Source organism: Hyla sarda, chromosome 3 (genome assembly GCF_029499605.1).
Source record: "Hyla sarda isolate aHylSar1 chromosome 3, aHylSar1.hap1, whole genome shotgun sequence".
NCBI classification, from domain to species: domain Eukaryota; kingdom Metazoa; phylum Chordata; class Amphibia; order Anura; family Hylidae; genus Hyla; species Hyla sarda.
In genome coordinates this window covers 389,346,090-389,367,537 of record NC_079191.1, presented here as the reverse complement: position 1 = coordinate 389,367,537, position 21,448 = coordinate 389,346,090, and the positions used below count along the sequence as shown (strand labels likewise).

Below are 21,448 nucleotides of genomic sequence, written 5' to 3'. Positions count from 1 at the left end.
CTCGCGAATCGCATCCCAAGTCACTTACCCGTCCCGGTCCCCGGCTGTCATGTGCTGGCGCGCGCGGCTCCGCTCTCTAGGGCGCGCGCGCCCTAGATGCCTGGCCCAATTAGCCTAATTAGCTTCCACCTGCTCCCTGGCTATATTACTTCACTTCCCCTGCACTTCCTTGCCGGATCTTGTTGCCTTGTGCCAGTGAAAGCGTTTTGTGTTGTCCAAAGCCTGTGTTTCCAGATCTCCTGCTATCCATATTGACTACGAACCTTGCCGCCTGCCCCGACCTTCTGCTACGTCTGACCTTGCCTCTGCCTAGTCCTTCTGTCCCACGCCTTCTCAGCAGTCAGCGAGGTTGAGCCATTGCCAGTGGATACGACCTGGTTGCTACCGCCGCAGCAAGACCATCCCGCTACCAGTAGCATCTTAGAACCGGTCCACCGGCACGGTCCACGCCAATTCCTCGCTGACTCAGAGGATCCACAACCAGCCATGGATCCCGCTGAGGTGCCACTGCCAAGTCTCGCTGACCTACCCACGGTGGTCGCCCAGCAATCGCAGCAAATTGCCCAACAAGGACAGCAGCTGTCGCAGCTGACCGCCACGTTACAGCAACTTCTGTCACTGCTACAGCAGCAACCATCTCCTCCGCCAGCTCCTGCACCTCCTCCGCAGCGAGTGGCCGCTCCTAGCCTCCGCTTGTCCCTGCCGGACAAATTTGATGGGGACTCTAGACTCTGCCGTGGCTTCTTGTCTCAATGTTCCCTGCATATGGAGATGTTGTCGGACCAATTTCCTTCAGAACGGTCTAAGGTGGCGTTCGTAGTGAGTCTTCTATCTGGAAAGGCCTTGTCTTGGGCCACACCGCTCTGGGACCGCAATGATCCTGCCACAGCCACAGTCCAGTCCTTCTTCGCTGAAGTCCGTAGTGTCTTCGAGGAACCAGCCCGAGCTTCTTCTTCCGAGACTGCCCTGCTGAACCTGGTCCAGGGTAATTCTTCAATAGGCGAGTAAGCCATACAATTTCGTACTCTCGCTTCCGAATTATCTTGGAATAACGAGGCTCTCTGCGCGACCTTTAAAAAAGGCCTATCCAGTAACATCAAGGATGTGCTGGCCGCACGAGAGATTCCTGCCAACCTGCAAGAACTTATCCATTTGGTCACCCGCATTGACATGCGTTTTTCTGAGAGACACAAGGAGCTCCGCCAGGAAAAAGACCTAGATCTCTGGGCACCTCTCCCACAGTATCCTTTGCAATCTACCCCTGTGCCTCCCGCCGAAGAGGCCATGCAAGTGGATCGGTCTCGCCTGACCCAAGAAGAGAGGACTCGCCGTAGGGAAGAAAATCTTTGTCTGTACTGCGCCAGTACCGAACATTTCTTGGTGGATTGCCCTATTCGTCCTCCATGTCTAGGAAACGCACGCACGCACCCAGCTCACGTGGGTGTGGCGTCTCTTGGTACGAAGTGTGCTTCTCCACGTCTCACGGTGCCCGTGAGGATTTCTCCTTCTGCCAACTCCTCCCTCTCAGCCGTGGCCTGCTTGGACTCTGGTGCCTCTGGGAATTTTATTCTGGATTCTTTGGTGAATAGGTTCTGCATCCCGGTGACCCGTCTCGTCAAGCCGCTCTACATTTCCGCGGTCAACGGAATTAAATTGGATTGCACCGTGCGTTACCGCACAAAACCCCTCTTAATGTGCATTGGACCCCATCACGAAAAGATTGAATTTTTCGTCCTTCCCAACTGCACCTCTGAAGTCCTCCTCGGTCTGCCATGGCTCCAGCTTCATTCTCCCACCCTTGACTGGACCACCGGGGAGATCAAGAATTGGGGCTCTGCTTGCCACAAGAAATGCCTCTCCTCTGCTCCCAGTCCCGTCTGTCGGGCCTCAGTGTCTCCTCCTGTGCCTGGTCACCCCAAGGCCTATCGGGACTGTGCCGTGCCTCCTCATAGCCCCCGTCCTGGTGACACCCTGCCCCGTGCCAAGCTTCACCCTCTGCCCTCCCTCCCCATTCCCACTCCTGCTGTACTGCCTGCCTTTGAGGAAACCCTACAATCACTCCCGGTGTCCTCCTCCCATGTGAAGCAGTTGCCGGACAAAAAAAGGGGGAGACCTAAGGGGGGGGGTACTGTTACGCCGAGCGCTCAGGGTCCCTGCTCCTCCCCGGAGCGCTCACGGTGTCTCTCTCTCTGCAGCGCCCCGGTCAGACCTGCTGACCGGGAGCGCTGCACTGACATTGCCGGCGGGGATGCGATTCGCATAGCGGGACGTGCCCGCTTGCGAATCGCATCCCAAGTCACTTACCCGTCCCGGTCCCCGGCTGTCATGTGCTGGCGCGCGCGGCTCCGCTCTCTAGGGCGCGCGCGCGCCAGCTCTCTGTGACTTAAAGGGCCAGTGTACCAATGATTGGTGCCTGGCCCAATTAGCCTAATTAGCTTCCACCTGCTCCCTGGCTATATTACCTCACTTCCCCTGCACTTCCTTGCCGGATCTTGTTGCCTTGTGCCAGTGAAAGCGTTTTGTGTTGTCCAAAGCCTGTGTTTCCAGATCTCCTGCTATCCATATTGACTACGAACCTTGCCGCCTGCCCCGACCTTCTGCTACGTCTGACCTTGCCTCTGCCTAGTCCTTCTGTCCCACGCCTTCTCAGCAGTCAGCGAGGTTGAGCCGTTGCCAGTGGATACGACCTGGTTGCTACCGCCGCAGCAAGACCATCCCGCTTTGCGGCGGGCTCTGGTGAATACCAGTAGCATCTTAGAACCGGTCCACCGGCACGGTCCACGCCAATTCCTCGCTGACACAGAGGATCCACAACCAGCTAGCCGAATCGTGACAGCCTATAGGCTCATGCATCCTTTTGAGGAGGTGACAAACCTGATCAGTCGCACCGTCAGCGACATCATACCGTTTGTTTTCTTCCTGGAGCGTGCCCTGCGAAGAGTGCTGGATCAGGCAGTAGATGAGCGTGAAGAGGAAGAGTTGTGGACACCATCACCACCAGAAACAGCCTTATCAGCATCGCTTGCTGGACCTGCGGCAATGCTGAAAGAGGATTGTGAGGAAGATGAGTCAAAGGAGGAATGTGGCTTTGAAGAGGAGGAGGAAGACCAATCACAGCAGGCATCCCAGGGTGCTCCTTGTCACCTATCTGGTTCCCGTGGTGTTGTATGTGGCTGGGGGGAAGAAGATTATACCTTCCCTGACATCACTGAGGACGAGGAACTGGACATGAGTAGCTCGGCATCCGTCCTTGTGCAAATGGGGTCTTTCATGCTGTCGTGCCTGTTGAAGGACATTCATATAAAAAGGATTAAGAAGAACGACCTGTACTGGGTGTCCATGCTACTAGACCCCCGGAATTAACATAAAGTGCCTGACATGTTACCGCATTACAGCAAGGCGGAAAGGATTCAGCAGGTCCAAAATAAATTAAGAAGTATGCTTTACACAGCGTATAAGGGTCATGTCACAGCACAACAGGGATCTAACGGGGGAAGAGGTGAAAGTAATCCTCCTCTTCCTCCCCAGAACACGCCGGCAAGGACAGGATGCTGTACAGACATGCTGTTGATGGAGGACATGCGGAGCTTTTTAAGTCCTACGCATCGCCACAGCCCTTCGGGGTCCACCATCTGAGAACGACTTGACCGACAGGTAGCAGACTACCTGGCCTTAACCGCAGATATCGACACTCTGAGGAGTGATGAACCCCTTGACTACTGGGTGTGCCGGCTTGACCTGTGGCCTGAGCTATCACAATTTGCGTTCGAACTTATGGCCTGTCCCGCTTCAAGTGTCCTGTCAGAAAGGACCTTCAGTGCAGCAGGAGGTATTGTCACTGAGAAGAGGAGTCGCCTTGGTCAAAAAAGTCTGGATTACCTCACCTTTCTTAAGATGAATGAGGGATGGATCCCGAAGGGACTGACAATGGGCGCTACATTTGACTGAACAAGGCCTGATCAGATTTGCTGCCTTGGCCTAAAAATGGTCCACATGCTGCTGTATTTGAACTCTGAATGCCGGATGAATTGCGTGACTTATCCGCCTCCAACTAGGGTTCAAACCGCAATGTTTTAGGGCACTTTGACAAAACAAACAGAAATGTTTCAGGCCGCTGCTACAGCAGCCGCTGTGACAATACCAAATTTTCCAGCCAGGTGTACATGCCTAATTTTTCTGGCCTCTGCTGCTGCACTTGTTATGGTGCTGCACTTTTTATGGGCGCTGCTACAGCTGCGGCTGCGACAATACCCAATTTTTCATCCATGTGTTCATGCCTAATTTTTCTGGCCTCTGCTGCTGCACTTGTTATGGTGCTGCAATTTTTATGACCGCTGCTACAGCTGCGACAATACCAAATTTTCCTGCTAGGTTTACATGCCTAATTTTTCTGGCCTCTGCTCCTGCACTTGTTATGGTGCTGCAATTTTTCTGGATGCTGCTACAGCTGCGGCTGTGACAATACCCAATTTTTCATCCATGTGTACATGCCTAATTTCTCTGGCCTCTGCTGCTGCACTTGTTATGGTGCTGCAATTTTTATGGCCGCTGCTACAGCTGCGGCTGCGACAATACCCAATTTTTCATCCATGTGTACATGCCTAATTTTTCTGGCCTCTGCTGCTGCACTTGTTATGGTGCTGCAATTTTTATGGCCGCTGCTACAGCTGCGGCTGTGACAATACCCAATTTTTCATCCATGTGTACATGCCTAATTTTTCTGGCCTCTGCTGCTGCACTTGTTATGGTGCTGCAATTTTTATGGTCGCTGCTACAGCTGCGACAATACCAAATTTTCCTGCTAGGTTTACATGCCTAATTTTTCTGGCCTCTGCTGCTGCACTTGTTATGGTGCTGCAATTTTTCTGGATGCTGTTACAGCTGCGGCTGCGACAATACCCAATTTTTCATCCATGTGTACATGCCTAATTTTTCTGGCCTCTGCTGCTGCACTTGTTATGGTGCTGCAATTTTTATGGCCGCTGCTACAGCTGCGACAATACCAAATTTTCCAGCCAGGTGTACATGCGTAATTTTTCTGGCCTCTGCTACTGCACTTTTTCTGGTGCTGCAATTTTTCTGGCTGCTGCTACAGATGTGGCTGCGGCAATACCCAATTTCTCATCCAAGTGTACATGCCTAATTTTTCTGGCCTCTGCTGCTGCAATTGTTATGGTGCTGCAATTTTTATGGCCGCTGCTACAGAAGCGGCTGCAACAATACCAAATTTTTCAGGCATGTGTACATGTCTAATTTTTCAGGTACTCTCTGCTGACATCTCTGTCCATTTTTGCAACTGTGGATATTAGATGTATGCTAAGGGTAGCATGGTGGCTCAGAGGTTAGCACTGGGGCCTTGTGTTAAAATCCCACTATGTGCTGCCTCAAGGGGGGCTCTAACTATGTGCTGCCTAATATGGGGGAATCTTATGTGCTGCCTAAAGGGAGGCTCTAACTATGTGCTGCCTAACATGGGGGAATCTATGTGCTGTCTAAAGGGATAATCTAACTATGTGCTGTCTAAAGGGGTAATCTAACTATGTGCTGTCTAAAGGGGGGAATCTAACTATGTGATGCCTAAAGGGGGGCTCTATGTGCTGCCTAAAGGGGGCTAAAGCACGTTATTCCAAACCATTTAGGAATAATAGGTGATTTATGCCCTTTATGGATTAAAACCAGACTCTGCATCAACTATGTAATTTTCCATGGGAGTTTTGACATGGATCCCACTCCAGCACGCCACAGTCCAGGTGTTAGTCCCCTTGAAACAACTTTTAAATCACTATTGTGGCCAGAAAGAGTCCCTGTGTGCTTTAAAATTCGCCTGCCCATTGAAGTCAATGGCGGTTCGCCCGGTTTGCGAACTTTTGCGGACGTTCGCGTTCGCGGTTCGTGAACCGAAAATTTTCTGTTCGCGACATCACTACTGATAGATATTAGGCTTCAGGCCTAGCTTGAATTGATGCTGAAGATATGATATTAGTGCTGCTTGATAGTCTGGAACTAAGTGAAGTGCTTGCTTTGTAGCCAGGAAATAAGAGAAAGAATTTAGTGGCTGCAGCCACTTATATATTAAGGGGGTGGGACAAAGCTCATTGGTCAGCAGACCTGTAAATCCTGACCCAGTGTACTCTGGGTATCACATGACCCAAAGGTCCTTAAACCATAATACAATTTAATTAAAGGCACGCGACCTCTAAGGTCCTATACAGAGGTATTCCTATATAACATATTAAATATATATATATATATATATATATATATATATATATGTATACATATATATATATGTATACATATATATATATATATATATATATATATATATATATATATATACATTAAAAACCATTTATATGAGGCGACTAGGGGTTAGCCCTACAGGAGAGCCCTATTGACATGGAGGGACTCTGGCTGAGGGGACTTTAGACAAAGGGACAGGACCAGGTCCTGTACCGGGACATCACAGTGGCAGGGGTCCCACCATTAGGGACCCCCACGATCTCTGTGCAACCCCAGGCATTCTGTGCCAGGTGCTGCCTCAGAGACAGGGATGTCACGGTCACACCCCCTAGTGACGTCACAGCCACCCCCTCTCCATTCATGTCTATGGGAGGGGGCGTGACAGCCATCACGCCACCTCCCATAGACATGAATGGAGGGGTCGTGGCGTGACCGCACTTGGGGGCATGGCCAAGACGTGACGTCTTGGAGGCAGCACAGAATGCCAGGGGCTTCACCGAGATCGCGGGGGTCCCCAGCAGCAGAACTGTTGCAATCATACATCTTATCCCCTATTCTTTAGATAGTGGATACGATATATGAAGCCAGAATACTCCGTTAACCCCTTAAGTACCAAGCCCATTTTGACCTTAAGGACCTTAAGGACCAGGCCGATTTTATAAATCGTAACCTCTTTTATATTTTCATCCACAGACTAGTATGAGGGCTTGTTTTTTGTGTGACCAGCTGTCCTGCATAATGACATCACTCATTTTATCATAAAATGTATGGCGCAACCATAAAAATAGTATTTGTGTGTGGAAATTAAAAAAGAAAACCGCAAGTTTGCAAATTTTGGAAGGTTTCGTTTTCACGCCGTACAATTTACAGTAAAAATGGCATGTTTTGTTTATTCTGTGGGTCAATAAAATTAAAATGATACCCATGATTATATACTTTTCTATTATTGTTGCGCTTAAAAAAATGGCAAACTTTTTAACCAAATTAATATGTTTAAAATCCTTCTATTTTGACGACCTATAACTTTTTCATTTTTCTGTATAAGCGGCGGTATAGGGCTAAGTTTTTTGCACCATGATCTGTACTTTTTATTGATACCCCATTTGTGTATATAAAACTTTTATTAATTTCTATAAATTTAAAATTTTTATTAATTGTATTAATTTTTATTAATTTTTTAAAATAAAATGTGACAAAAAGTAGCAATTTTACGTTCACGCCGTTCACCATACGGAATCAAAAACATAATATTTTAATAGTTTGTACATTTATGCACATGGTGATACCAAATATGTGTATTATGTTTTTTTTACACTTTCTAAGGGTAAAATGGGAAAAAATTACATTTAACATTTTAATTGGGGGAGGGGATTTTTCTAATTTTTTTAACTATTTTTTTTTTTAGCTTTCTTTACTTTCATTTTTACACTTAAATAGTCCCCATAGGGGACTATCTATAGCAATTGTTTGATTGCTAATACTGTTCATAGCACTGATCAGTGTTATCGGACATCTTCTGCTCTGGTCTGCTCGATCTCAAACCAGAGCAGAAGACGCCGGGAGACGGACGGAGGCAGGTGAGGGGACCTCCGGCCGCCATGCTGGATGATCGGATCCCCGCGGCAGCGCTGTGGGCGATCCGATCATCCATTTAAAGTACCGCATCTGTATTGATCATGGCATCTGAGGGGTTAATGGTGGACATCTGCGCGATCACGGATGTCCACCATTACCGGCGGGTCCTTGGCTGCTAATAGCAGCCGGAACCTGCCGCACATGATGCGAGCACCGATCCGGTGCTCGCAGTCATGGAGGCGCGTAAATGTATGTCATGGTGTGTTAAGTACCACGGCACCATGACGTACATTTACCTCCATTGTCATTAAGGGGTTAAATATTCCCGATGAGTTAACTAAGATTTATAAATCAATGGGCAAGATTTATCAAAACCTGTGCAGAGGAAGAGTGGTGCAGTTGCCCAAAACAACCAATCAGATCGCTTCTTTCATTTTTAAAGGGGCCTGGGAAAAATAAAAGAAGCAATCTGATTGGTTGCTATGGGCAACTGCACCACTCTGCCTCTAGACAGGTTTTGATAAATCCCCCCAAATGGGTATTTGTTGTATAACACTTTTTATTATTCAATGTGGCTTTTCTTCTGTTTCAGCTTTCGCACTGTACAGAGGTGTAAAGTTAGCTGGTGACAAGATCTACATTTCAGATGATACACAGGCCGTCTATGACGTAGCCAAGTCAACTTGTACCATGGCAGGAGCTCAACTGGCTTCACCACAGAACAACGACGAGAACCAAGCCGTGCTAACCATCCGTACCCAGTATGGAGTTTCCCCATATCTAGGAATAAATGACATCATGACCGAGGGCACATATAGGCTTCCAAATGGTAACGTCATAAGCTACACAAACTGGGCCCCCAATGAGCCCAATCAAGGTGCAGGGGAGGACTGTGTGGAAATGTATGATACTGGAAAATGGAATGATAGGTCTTGTGGAGAAAAACGTCTCGTCATCTGTGAATTTTAGTCATTCTGTTTCTGTGTTACATATGTAATGATAATATTTCAATCATGAATGTGTCTTTCCATATAAAATACAAATGAAAGAACTTAGCATAAAGATCTGTATGAATCATATGTAAACACATTTTTGTCCAATAAATACTATAATAAATATATGAAAGCTCTTTTGATTTTAATAGGGTCTTTTGGCTCTGATTTACATGTATTTTGCCTTCAATTACCTGAAATCCATCTATGCAGGGAAATAACTTTAGGGAGTGCCAAGTTGCCCGAGACTTAGGCCATGTTCACACGTCCGGAATTTCTTTGCAGAATTTCTCATTGGAATCCCGCCGGAAATTCCACAGCAGCAGAGTTCTATTATATTCAATGGGATTCTGCTGCATTGTGTACATGGCGAAATTTCCATGCCACAAATCCGATTTCCACGTCCGCAGAAAGACTGAACTTGTCAATTTTTTTCTCTGCAGCAGAGTCTTATCGATTTCAATGGGATTCTGCTGCACTGTATACACGGCAAAAATATGTTTGTGCCATGGAAATCCTGATTCTGGCGTCCGCAAAAAAAAAAAGGGGGGGGGTTTCTTTAGACATTTTAAATGATAAAACAAAGCGTGGTGACCCAGTACAGAATAAAGTGTTCTTCTGTATTCCTGGCTGCCCTGTGTGGCAGATGCTGCTTCAATGTCTGTCAGGACTCCTCAGGACTCTATATGGTGTCCCGGTACTGTATTGCATACAGTACCTATTGTAGAGGTCCCCAATGTCAGAGTAACTACGTTCAGGTAGGGTTCCTCAGGTGGGACAGCCCCTAGTCGCCTCTCCTCAAGTCTATCTCTAATGATAATATATGTATATATTTAATAATTATATATATTTTATAGTAATGTATAGTACTTACCTTGTTCAGCGTCACAGGACCTTCGGTCATGTGACCATGCTAATAACCTCTATGGTATGTTGGAGGACCTTTGGAGGTCCTTGGGTCATGTGTTACCCACAAATCTTCGTAATGGTGAATGACATCAGTATGGACCAATTAGCATTAGTCCAGCCCCTGCCCATATAAGGGAGCTGCGTCCAATTATCGCTCTCTTGGGTTGCTGCTCTCTTTATGTTATTGAAGCTTGTAGTAAACCTTCAGTAAAAGTTAATACTATTTCAGAAAACTCTCCGGTTGTGGACAATCTATTCTTCTCTACCTCCCCATCGCTCTTGGGAAGGGTGGTGGTAGGACAAGCGTTATTGAGGAGCCCCCACCCTGGCATCACGAATAGCTGGTTAACAAGCACCCTATAATTACTGCATAGCTAAACTCCCCATACCCTACACCCCCAGGCTATCACATCTATATTTCATAGTATAATGCAATGTTGTGCAATGATTAATATATTGTTTTTTTCTATGTATGTACTTGTCACTTTAAACCTTAAACCTGTTGTTAAGGGAGTATGCAGTGGTGAACCATGTGACTTATTGGCACAATGGGACTTCTCAAAACCTGCCCCTTATATAGTGAGGTAGGAGTTCAGAGAGCAGTTAATGTTGAGGTACAGTTGAGAGAAGTCTGAGGAGTCTGTGAGGTGATTCTGAAGGAGGCCTGAGGCCTAGTCCAGCAACCACGCATCTTCTACAAGTTGACCCCTGCACCTGGGTGAAAGGCAAAGCCTGACGGCAAGCACTACATTCTTGGGGATTCAATTCAAGTCAAGTCCAGCAAGTCAGTCAGTCAAGTTAGTCCTTCAATTAACTACAGTCCAGCGTGGGTTGCATACAGCAAGACAGTCACAGTATCATACCACTACAAGTCCCAGAAAGCCGATAAACTTCTCAAAGTTCACCCTGCATCTCCTTCATGCTAATCTGAGCAGTAACGGATTGTACCACCTTTCCAACCTCAGAAAATCCAGTTATCCGTAACCTTGCATCAGAGTAATTATTTGCCCCATGCCTGGTACCGGAGAAGCTGGTCTACCTCGGGTGATGTATAGGTCAACCACGCCCTGGCGTCACAAAAAGGTTAATTCACACATTACCCTCACCCGGCACCGCAGAAGGATTATCTATATGTTACTCAATATGGCCAAATTTCCATTGCCTTCCTATAATATGCATCCTCCTAAGGCACTTCTTAGGATTTGCTGTTAATCCCGCTGCCCTAAGAGAATTTAATACAGTTTGTACTTTTGGTAAATTATTTTCCCAGTAGTCACTGAAAATAATAATATTATCCAAATATGCAGAAATATACCTAAAATGGGGTTTGAAGGGTAAACAGACATATTGGTTTGGGGTGAAAAAGAAAAATGAGTTTTATATTTTGTAGCAGCAGTCAAATCAAGCATGGCCTAGTTTCTCAATCAACTCATCAACCTTTGTTAAAAGTTACGCATCAAACTCTGACATTTCATTAAACTTACAGAAGTTATTACAAAACAATAGTGTGCCAACTGGCTTCGGAATAGGGATCTCTCACAGAGCTATTACAATTAGAGATGAGCGAACTTTTCAAAAATTCGATTCGGTCGATTCGCCGAATTTTCCCGAAAAGTTTGTTTCGATCCGAATTTATTCGCGGCGAATCGATGTTAAAAAAGGCTATTTCTAGCCTACATACAGCCTCTATAGGGGTATAGAACACTTTGCTGTGTCGTAAAACGCATATGGAGTGTGCTGGGGTAGTGAAATAATACTGTTATTCAGAATAGCATGCAGATTAACGTCATCGCTCTTAGAATCACTGCCGCACAGCAGCACAATGACAGAGCCTGGTGGTGGCATCAGTGTCAGGAGACCATATAGTGGCTGAATGACATAGCGTGGACATAGCGTGGCAAGAGGAGACCATTTAGTGGCTGAATGGCACAGCGTGGAGTTGGCTGATGCACTAGTACACTACACACCAGGGCTTCACAATCCCCCCCAAAAAAACAACACAATATATGAAATTTTTGACAAAGATTTCTCATTGGTAGAACCCGCTATCCAAAAGTTAGAAATTTCCAGACCCAGGCCCCACCTCTGCGGCATCAGTAACCCATATATTGCCTGTAGGACACAGACTGGAGTTGGCTGATGCACCAGCACACACCAGGGCTTCACAATCCCCCCTCCAAAACCAACACAATGAGAAATTTTTGTCAAAGATTTCTCATTGGTAGCACCCTCTATCCAAAAATTTGAAATTTCCAGAACCAGGCCCCACCCCTGTGGCATCAGTAACCCATATATTGCCTGCATGACACAGCCTGGAGTTGGCTGATGCAAGAGTACACACCAGGGCTTCACAATCTCCCCCCCCCCCCCCCCAAAAAAAAAAAAAAACAACACAATATATGAAATTTTTGTCAAAGATTTCTCATTGGTAGCACCCGCTATCCAAAAATTTTGACATTTCCAGAACCAGGCCCCACCCCTGCGGCATCAGTAACCCATATATTGCCTGCATGACACAGCCTGGAGTTGGCTGATGCAAGAGTACACACCAGGGCTTCACAATCCCCCCCCAAAAAAACCAACACAATATATGAAATTTTTGTCAAAGATTTCTCATTGGTAGCACCCGCTATCCAAAAATTTTAAATTTCAAGACCCAGGCCCCACCTCTGCGGCATCAGGAACCCATATATAGCCTGAAGGACACAGCCTGGAGTTGGCTGATGCACCAGTACACACCCGGGCTTCACAATCCACCCCCAAAAAAACGCCAATTTTTTTGAAATTGTCTGACAAAATACCTTTTTGTTAAAACAAGCGCATATACAGCAGTTCAGAAGACTCTATAATGCAGGACAGTGGACCACCCAAAGACATTCTTCTATAATATAATAAACCATACAATATGTTCAATTTTTTTAAATAATTGAAATTCCAAGACCAAGGCCCCACCTCTGCTACATCAGTAACCCATATATTGCCTAACGGACACAGACTGGAGTTGAGCGATGCACGAGTACACACTACACACCCGTCACCCGGGCTTCACAATCTACCCCAAAAAAACAAATTTTTTTTTCAAAATTGTCTGACAAAATACCTTTTTTTTTTTTTTTTTTTAAAACAAGCGCATATACAGCAGTTCAGAAGACTCAATAATGCAGGATGGTGGACCACCCAAAGACATTCTTCTCAAAAGTAATAAACCACACAATGTTTGAAATTTGGTTAAAAAAATTATTACATGTGTGTAAGTGCATCTGTCTCCAAAAAATCAGATGGCAAAAGGATTCTATTTGCCAAAAATTATTAAGCAGAGTTAATCCCTCTCCATCTATTTTTTTTTTCATTAAAAAATCACACGCAACAAGCGTTCCGTTGTGTATCGGTTAGCATTCTGCAAAATTCTATTTTATTACTGATAAAATTACCAGTAAATTTAACAATAACACTACCCAAGAGTGTTTAATTACCCCATACATTGCACCAGGAGCAGTCAGGAGTAGGCCTCAGCAGTACCCAAGAGGCTTTAATAACCCCTTACCTTGCCCGATCAATTGCGAGATCGAGCAATAACAGGTGTGTTATGGCCTCAGATGTCCTGGGCCGCACTAGCGCTCCACTGAACGGATTAGCGTGTCTCTATCTTTCAAGGACAGGTGCGTGTTGCACGCTGAAACCAGTTCGTGACAGAAATCTGTGATTGCAATTATTTAATCTTAAAACGAGTAATTACCAGTAAGTGAGGATCATAAGCTGGCGTTTATTAAGTCCCTGCCCTTTGTACACACCTCCCGTCGCTATAAGTGATGGGATTAGTTAGTGAGTTGGTTAGTGAGGTCCTCGGATCAGCCCAGGTGGGGTAGGAGAAGGCCCTGGCAGAGCGCCGAGAATTTAACGATCATTGTTGAAATTTGCATTAAGCATGTATTTAGCTACTGCTAAACATCCAAAAATTTAAGGCCCAAGGCCAGAGGCACCAGGGAGGCAAGTAGTTCCTGAAAGACACAGAATGAGTCTGGAGCATGCATTTGCAGTACCCAAGAGGTTTTCATAACCCCTTATTTAAAGATCAATGTTTACATTTGCATTAAGCATGTATTTAGCTACTGCTAAACTTCAAAAAATTATAGGCCCAAAGCCAGAAGCTTCAGTTTTCCCCATATTAGGAGCATAGTTGTCCCCCAGATTAGGCAGCATAGATGTCCCCCAGATTAGGACCATAGTTGTCCCCCAGATTAGGCAGCATAGATGTCACCCAGATTAGGAGCATACTTGTCCCTCAGATTAGGCAGCATAGATGTCCCCCAGATTAGGCAGCATAGTTGTCCCCCAATCAGCGCAGGCCGGTCAGAGCCAATCAAAGGGCCGTATGTGACAAGCGGGCCGTACAATCCCCAGGTCTGCCCCAGAGGGTTTCATAACCAACCACAATAGAGAAAATTTTGTTGTAAGAGCATGGTCAATCTACTCAGACCCATCTGTCATTGGTGGCTGGAAATCCTGGCTGATCCATCCCTGATTCATCTTCACAAACGTCAGTCTCTCCACATTTTTAGTGGACAGACGAGTTCGACTTGGGGTGACTATGGCCCCGGCCGCACTAAACACCCGCTCTGATGGCACACTACTGGCCGGGCAGGACAGCTTTTCCAGGGAAAACTCCGCTAGTTGCGGCCATGAATCGAGTTTGGCTGCCCAGAAGTCCAACGGATCTTTAACGGTTGTTGGCATTGTCATGTCGATGTAAGCCATCCCCTGCTGGTTCAGGTCCTGCTCCATGTCCACCTGCTGCTGATGAGTAGCTTCACTATGCGGCTGAAGGAAGCTACTCATCAGCGACTGTAGACTCAGGCTGCTGCTGATTGAGCCGGTACTGCTCCTGCCACCCCTCCCCTCCCCAGCAGCCGTGGCAGTGGAAGGTGAGTGCAGAGGGTCCCCCGAGTCAGACCTGCGAGTGGATGGACCATGTGGCCAATAGGCATCGGCCAACCGACTACGTAGAAGCTCCCTGAAGTAGGTCAGTTTGTCCTCCCTCTCAGTGGGTGTAAAAAAGGCCCCCATTCTGGGCCGGTAGCGAAGGTCTAATAAGGTGGAGATCCAGAAGTCATCTCGCTGAGGAATTTTGACAATTCGGGGGTCACTACGCAAACAACTCAGCATGCATCGTGCCATTTGTGACAGTGACTCACTGGGACTACCTGCCTCCATCTCCACTGCATACTGCCACGGTGTGTCTGGGTCCTCTGTCTCGCCTCCTTGTAATAACCCTCCAGCTCCTCTGGCTGCTCCTGCTCCTCCCCTCCTGTCCAATGACCAGAAACACCTGCCATCTCATCCCCCGTAAACTGTGCTCCGCTCTGCCCCTCCTCATCCTCCTCCAGTTCATCCCCCACAGGATTCATGTAGCCTTCTGATGTAGGCGCAACATCTCGATTGCCGTGACCAGCCATGTTTTCAATCATTTTTTGGAGTAAATGTAGGAGTGGAATTACGTCGTTCATGGCGTAATTCGAGCGACTAACAAAAAATGTGGCTTTCTCAAAGGGCATCAGCAAATGGCAGGTGTCACGTATGAGCTGCCATTCGTTCACATTGAAGTTACACAGGGGAGTACTCCTATCTGCTTGTATCATCAAAAAATCCGTGATGGCTTTTCTTTGCTCGTATAGTCTGTCCAACATTTGGAGGGTGGAATTCCAACGTGTGGCAATGTCACAAATGAGACTATGTTGTGGGATACCGTTCTGACGCTGATGCTCAAGCAAAGTGTGCTTGGCGGTGTACGAGTGGCTGAAGTGCATGCACAGTTTCCTTGCCATTGTCAGGACGTCTTGCAAATGGGTTGAAGACTTGATGAACTTCTTGACAACCAGATTCAACACGTGTGCCATGCAGGGCGAATGGTTCACACTTCCTTGTCGCAGCGCAGCCACAATGTTCTTCCCATTGTCGGTCACCATGGTTCCCATTTCCAGATTTCGTGGAGTAAGTCATACTCGGATTTCTTCCCTAATGAACTTCAGCAGTTCCTCCCCTGTGTGACTCCGTTTGCCAAGGCAAACCATGTGAAGGACGGCTTGACTTCGCTGTGCCCTACACACGTGGTACGATGAAGGGCCACCGAGATTTGGATATGCAGTGGAGGCCGAGGACACGGGGGAGGAGGAGGAGGCGCACACTGTAAAAGGACCAACTGCCTGGGAGCGAGAGCGTGGAGGAGGAAGCGGTGTGACCTGTCCAAGTTGCTGCTGTGGCTGTGCAGGAACAACATTTACCCAGTGGGCCGTAAAAGACATGTATTTTCCCTGCCCATAGTTACAGCTCCACACATCGGCGCTTCCGTGCACTTTTGAACACACCGACAGGCTCAAGGACTGGCTCACCTTCTCTTGTACAAACTAATGCAGGGCTGGTACTGCCTTCTTCGCAAAGAAATGACGGCTTGGGACTCTCCACCTCGGCTCGGCACAAGCCATCAATTCCCTGAAAGCTGCAGAGTCCACCAGTTGGAAAGGGAGGGACTGCAACACCAGCAACTTTCACAGGAGCACATTCAACTTCTGCGCCGTTGAATGAGTGGGCACATACTGTTGTCTCTTGGACATGGCTTCGCCGATCGATTGTTGGCGGAATGGCTGACTACGAGCGAGGAAGCAGGAGCGCAAGGATGGTTTGACACAATGCTCCCTTCGGCTGAGGTGGTGGAGCCTTGGCTGGATGACGGAGGGAGCGGATGTCCACTGGGTGATGCGGCAGGCTGGACCACTACTTCGGAGCCAGGCCGCTTTATGGTGGCGAATCATGTGTTGACGCAGGGCCGTGGTGCCGAGATTGGGACCCTGGCCACGCTTCACTTTCTGCCCACAGATTTTGCATGTGACTACGCTAAGGTCCTCCGGATTCTTTATGAAGAACAACCACACCGCAGAGTAGCTGATTTTCCCACCCATAGTTTGCACTATTTCACTGCTATTGGCGCCGTCTCCAGGAACCCCTGTTCTACTACCTCCCTGAATGGTAGCTTGCTGCGAAACAGCTGGTCTCCCCCTGGCACGTTTGGCTCCTGAATTTCCACTACTGCCACCACCACGCTGATTGCCAACCCTGCTACCGCCTTGCTGCCTCATAGACAAAGAGCAAATCTCTTCTCCTGATGATGATGAAGTCCCGGCTTCTGCACCCGGCTCCCAATTGCGATCGGCTTCATCATCATCAAAAGATGTGTGCACGTCACTGATGTCCTCCTCGTGTTCCACAACAGTGTCTGCCTCAGGACCCTGAGCAATTGAAACACCGCCTCCCACGTCACTCTCCGCATCACTACTTGGCCGCCTTGTGGAGCAAGGGACGCATGTCTCCTCACATTCTTGGCTGCCCATTAGATGCTGACTGTCCTCTATTACATCGTCCTCGCTAAATAGTGGAGCTGAACCCAAAGCTTTAGATACTTCTTTGGGAGAGGGAACAGCATAGGACAAAGGCAATGGGATTACAGGGACTGCTCCCGGGCCATGCCAACTGAGGGTTGTGTCTGAGGAACCCACCGACTCTTGACTGGGGTTGTCAGATGTCGCTTGTGATGATGGGGATGAGTGTGCAAACTAATTGACGAGGAGAGATGGGTCGACGACACAACCGCTGGGTGTTAACGGGAGCTCAGGCCTATTGCTGCGACTCCTGCTGCCACTCGCTCCAAGTCTGCTGCCAACTCTGCCTGACGTATGTAGGCCTCTGCCCCATATCTGTGCACGTCCTGGCACTTCCCTGCCTGACATACTTAGTGCGTTATAGAACAGCAGCAGGCGATTACTTACAGCTGTCCTTTCAAAGTACCGTATTTTTCGTCCTATAGGACGCACCGGCGTATAAGACGCACCCAATTTTTAGGGGCAAATTTAAAAAAAATAAAGATTTTGAACCCAATAGTGGTCTTCAACCTGCGGACCTCCAGATGTTGCAAAACTACAACTTCCAGCATGCCCGGACAGCCGTTGGCTGTCCGGGCATGCTGGGAGTTGTAGTTTTGCAACATCTGGAGGTCCGCAGATTGGAGACCACTGCAGGAGGAGGTAATACTCACGTGTCCCCGCCGCTCCGGACCCGTCACCGCTGCCCTGGATGTCGCTCCATCGTTGTCGCCGTGTCCCCGTCGCTCCGGAACGTCTCTACTGCCGGAAGGGTATCCTCGCTCTCCGTCGCTGCGATCACGTCATTACTCACGCCGACGCACGTACGCGACGACGTGATGACGAGGAAGGAGAGCGCCGGCCATACAGGGGATCCCTGAACGGAGAAGACACCGAGGAGGCAGGTAAGGTCCCCCCCGGTGTCCTGTAAGCATTAACCCGGCTATTCTGTCGGGCTGTTCGGGACCGCCGCGGTGAAATCGCGGCGGTCCCGAACAGCCCGACTGAACAACCGGGTTAGTGTCACTTTCCCTTCAGACGCGGCGGTCAGCTTTGATTGCCGCGTCTGAAGGGTTAATACAGGGCATCACCGCGATCGGTGATGTCCTGTATTAGCCGCGGGTCCCGGCCGTTGATGGCCGCAGGGACCGCCGCGATAGGGGTGTATTCGCCGTATAAGACGCACCGACTTTTTGGGGAAGAAGAAGTGCGTCTTATACGGCGTAAAATACGGTATATAGGCCCTAGACAGAATAACAGTTACTAAATAGTACACTCCTTTGTTGTATGTATGCCCTTTGCAATGATGAGCGCACTGTTAAGCGTATTTATACCCAGAAAAAAACTCTTTTTTTGTTGTATACACAGGCCAGTGTATACTAATGTGTGGAATAGCACTGAATTTAGCACCGAGACAGATATACAGGTACTAAATAGTACACTACTTGGTTGTATGTATGTCCTTTGCAATGATGAGCGCACTGTTAAGCGTATTTGTATGCAGGAAAAACTTTTTTTTTTCTTTAATACACCGGCAGGTGTATAACGTGTGGTATAACACTTAATTTAGTACAGAGACAGAAAAAAAAGGTGGTATATGGTACACTATTTGCTTAACTTGAGGCCCTTTGCAATGATAAGGCCACTGAAAAAGCGTATTTTTACGCAGGAAAACCTTTTTTTTCTTTAATACACCGGCAGGTGTATAACGTGTGGTATAAAACAGAAATACAGGTACTAAATAGTACGCTATTTGCTTGTATGTAGGCCCTTTGCAATAATAAGGCCACTGTTAAGCGTATTTTTACGCAGGAAAACCTTTTTTTTTCTTTAATACACCAGCAGGTATATAACGTGTGGTATAACACTTAATTTAGCACAGAGACAGAAAAAAAGGTAGTATATGGTACGCTATTTGCTTGTATTTAGGCCCTTTGCAATGATAAGGCCACTGTTAAGCGTATTTGTACTCAGGAAAAACTTTTTTTTCTTTAACCCCTTCCCGCAGAATGTCATATATAAACGCCGGGTTGTGCAGTGCGTTCGCGCATCCCGGCGTTTATAAATGACATTCAGTTAACCCGGCGATGCGCAGCATCGCACGGGTTAACTGGCAGAAGTCCCGCTGTTTCCAGCAGGGGACAACTTCTGCTTCACCCCCAGGACCATCCATTGATGGTCCTGGTCAGCGATCACTGTGATTGGTCCCTGTGGACCAATCACAGTGATCTGGGGTGAAAGTTCAGATCCCCCGCACTGCCCGCCCCTGGAAGTCGGGCAGAACGGGGGACGATGGCTGCGGGGGCTCGCGGGGACCTGCGGCATAGGGGGGGAACACGAGGGGACCGGCGGCCTTACCTGGCGGGACCGAGGAGCAACGGCAGGACCGGCCACGTGGAGGAGCAGCGACGGGACCGGCAGGTGAGTGTATGGTCCTCAGAAGCAGCAGTGAAGATCTTCACTGCTGCTTCTAGGAGTCTGAAAACTACAACTCCCAGCATGCCTAGACAGCCTTTGGCTGTCTGGGCATGCTGGGAGTTGTAGTTTTGCAACATCTGGAGGGCCCCAGTTTGGAGACCATTGTATAATGGTCTCCAATCTGTGCTCTTCCAGCTGTTGCAAAACTACAACTCCCAGCATGCACTGACTGTCCAGGCATGCTGGGAGTTTTAGTTCAGCAACATCTGGCTCTTCAGATGTTGCCGAACTACAACTCCCAGCATGCCCTTCAGCTGTCTGGGCATGCTGGGAGTTGTAGTTTTGCAACAACTGGAGACACACTGGTTGGGAAACATTGTTTCTAACGCAGTGTTTCCTAACCTGTGTGCCTCCAGCTGTTGCAAAACTATAACTCCCAGCATGCACTAACAGACCATGCATGCTGGGAGTTGTAGTTTTGCAACATCTGGAGGGCCCCAGTTTGGAGACCATTGTATAATGGTCTCCAATCTGTGCTCTTCCAGCTGTTGCAAAACTACAACTCCCAGTATGCACTGACTGTCCAGGCATGCTGGGAGTTTTAGTTCAGCAACATCTGGAGACACACTGGTTGGGAAACATTGTCTGTTTCTAACTCAGTGTTTCCTAACCTGTGTGCCTCCAGCTGTTGCAAAACTATAACTCCCAGCATGCACTAACAGACCATGCATGCTGGGAGTTGTGGTTTTGCAACAGCTGGTGCACCCCCCCTGTGAATGTACAGGGTACATTCACATGGGCGAGGCTTTTACAGTGGGTTTCTCGCATCTTGAGATGCAGCAAATTTTGTGCCGGGAAACTCGCTGTAATCCCCCGCCCATGTGACTGTACCCTAAAAACACTGCACTACACTAACACAAAATAAAATAAAAAGTAAAAAACACTACATATACACATACCCCTACACAGCCCCCCTCCCCCAATAAGAACGTCCGGTACACCACTGTTTCCAAAGCAGAGCCTCCAGCTGTTGAAAAACAACAACTCCCAGTATTTCCGGACAGCCGTTGACTGTCCACGCATGCTGGGAGTTTTGTAACAGCTGGAGGCACCCTGTTTGGGAATCACTGGCGTAGAATACCCCTATGTCCACCCCTATGCAAATCCCTAATTTAGGCCTCAAATGCGCACGGCGCTCTCAATTTGGAGCCCTGTCGTATTTCAAGGCAACAGTTTAGGGCGACATATGGGGTATCGCTGTACTCGGGAGAAATTGCGTTACAAGGTTTGGAGGGCTTTTTCTTCTTTAACCCTTCATGAAAAGGAAATGTTGGGGTCTACACCAGAATGTTAGTGTAAAAAAATTAAATTTTTTACACTAACATGCTGATGTTGCCCTATACTTTACATTTTGACAAGAGGTAAAAGGGAAAAAAGCCCCCCAAAATTTGTAATGCAATTTCTCCCGACTACAGAGATACCCCATATGTGAGCGCAAAGTGCTCTGGGGGTGCACAACAAGGCCCAGAAGGGAGAGCGCACCATGTACATTTGAGGTGATTTGCACAGGGGTGGCTGATTGTTACAGCGGTTTTGACAAACGCAAAAAAAACAAAACCCCACATGTGACCCCATTTCGGAAACTACACCCCTCACGGAATGTAATGAGGGGGTGCAGTGAGAATTTACCCCCCACAGGTGTCTGACGGATCTTTGGAACAGTGGTCCGTGAAAATGAAAACTTGTACAGCCCACTGTTCCAAAGATCTGTCAGACACCAGTGGGGGGCAAATGCTCACTGTACCCCTTGTTACGTTCCTCAAGGGGTCTCGTTTCCAAAATGGTATGCCATGTGTTTTTTTTTTGCTGTTCTGGCACCAGAGGGGCTTCCTAAATGCGATA

General features: G+C 47.8%; 1 protein-coding gene across 1 annotated transcript in view; it reads left to right on the top strand.

Annotated features, from left to right (window-relative positions):
• The window catches only part of LOC130362864 (pulmonary surfactant-associated protein D-like), a 56,809-nt gene extending 47,897 nt beyond the window's left edge, over window positions 1–8,912 (top strand). The window contains exon 4 of the mRNA XM_056567959.1: window positions 8,411–8,912. Within this exon, the coding sequence (XP_056423934.1) occupies window positions 8,411–8,787 (377 nt within the window). The 3' untranslated portion in view covers window positions 8,788–8,912. The remainder of the gene's footprint in view (window positions 1–8,410) is intronic.
• Window positions 8,913–21,448: the final 12,536 nt, after the last annotated feature.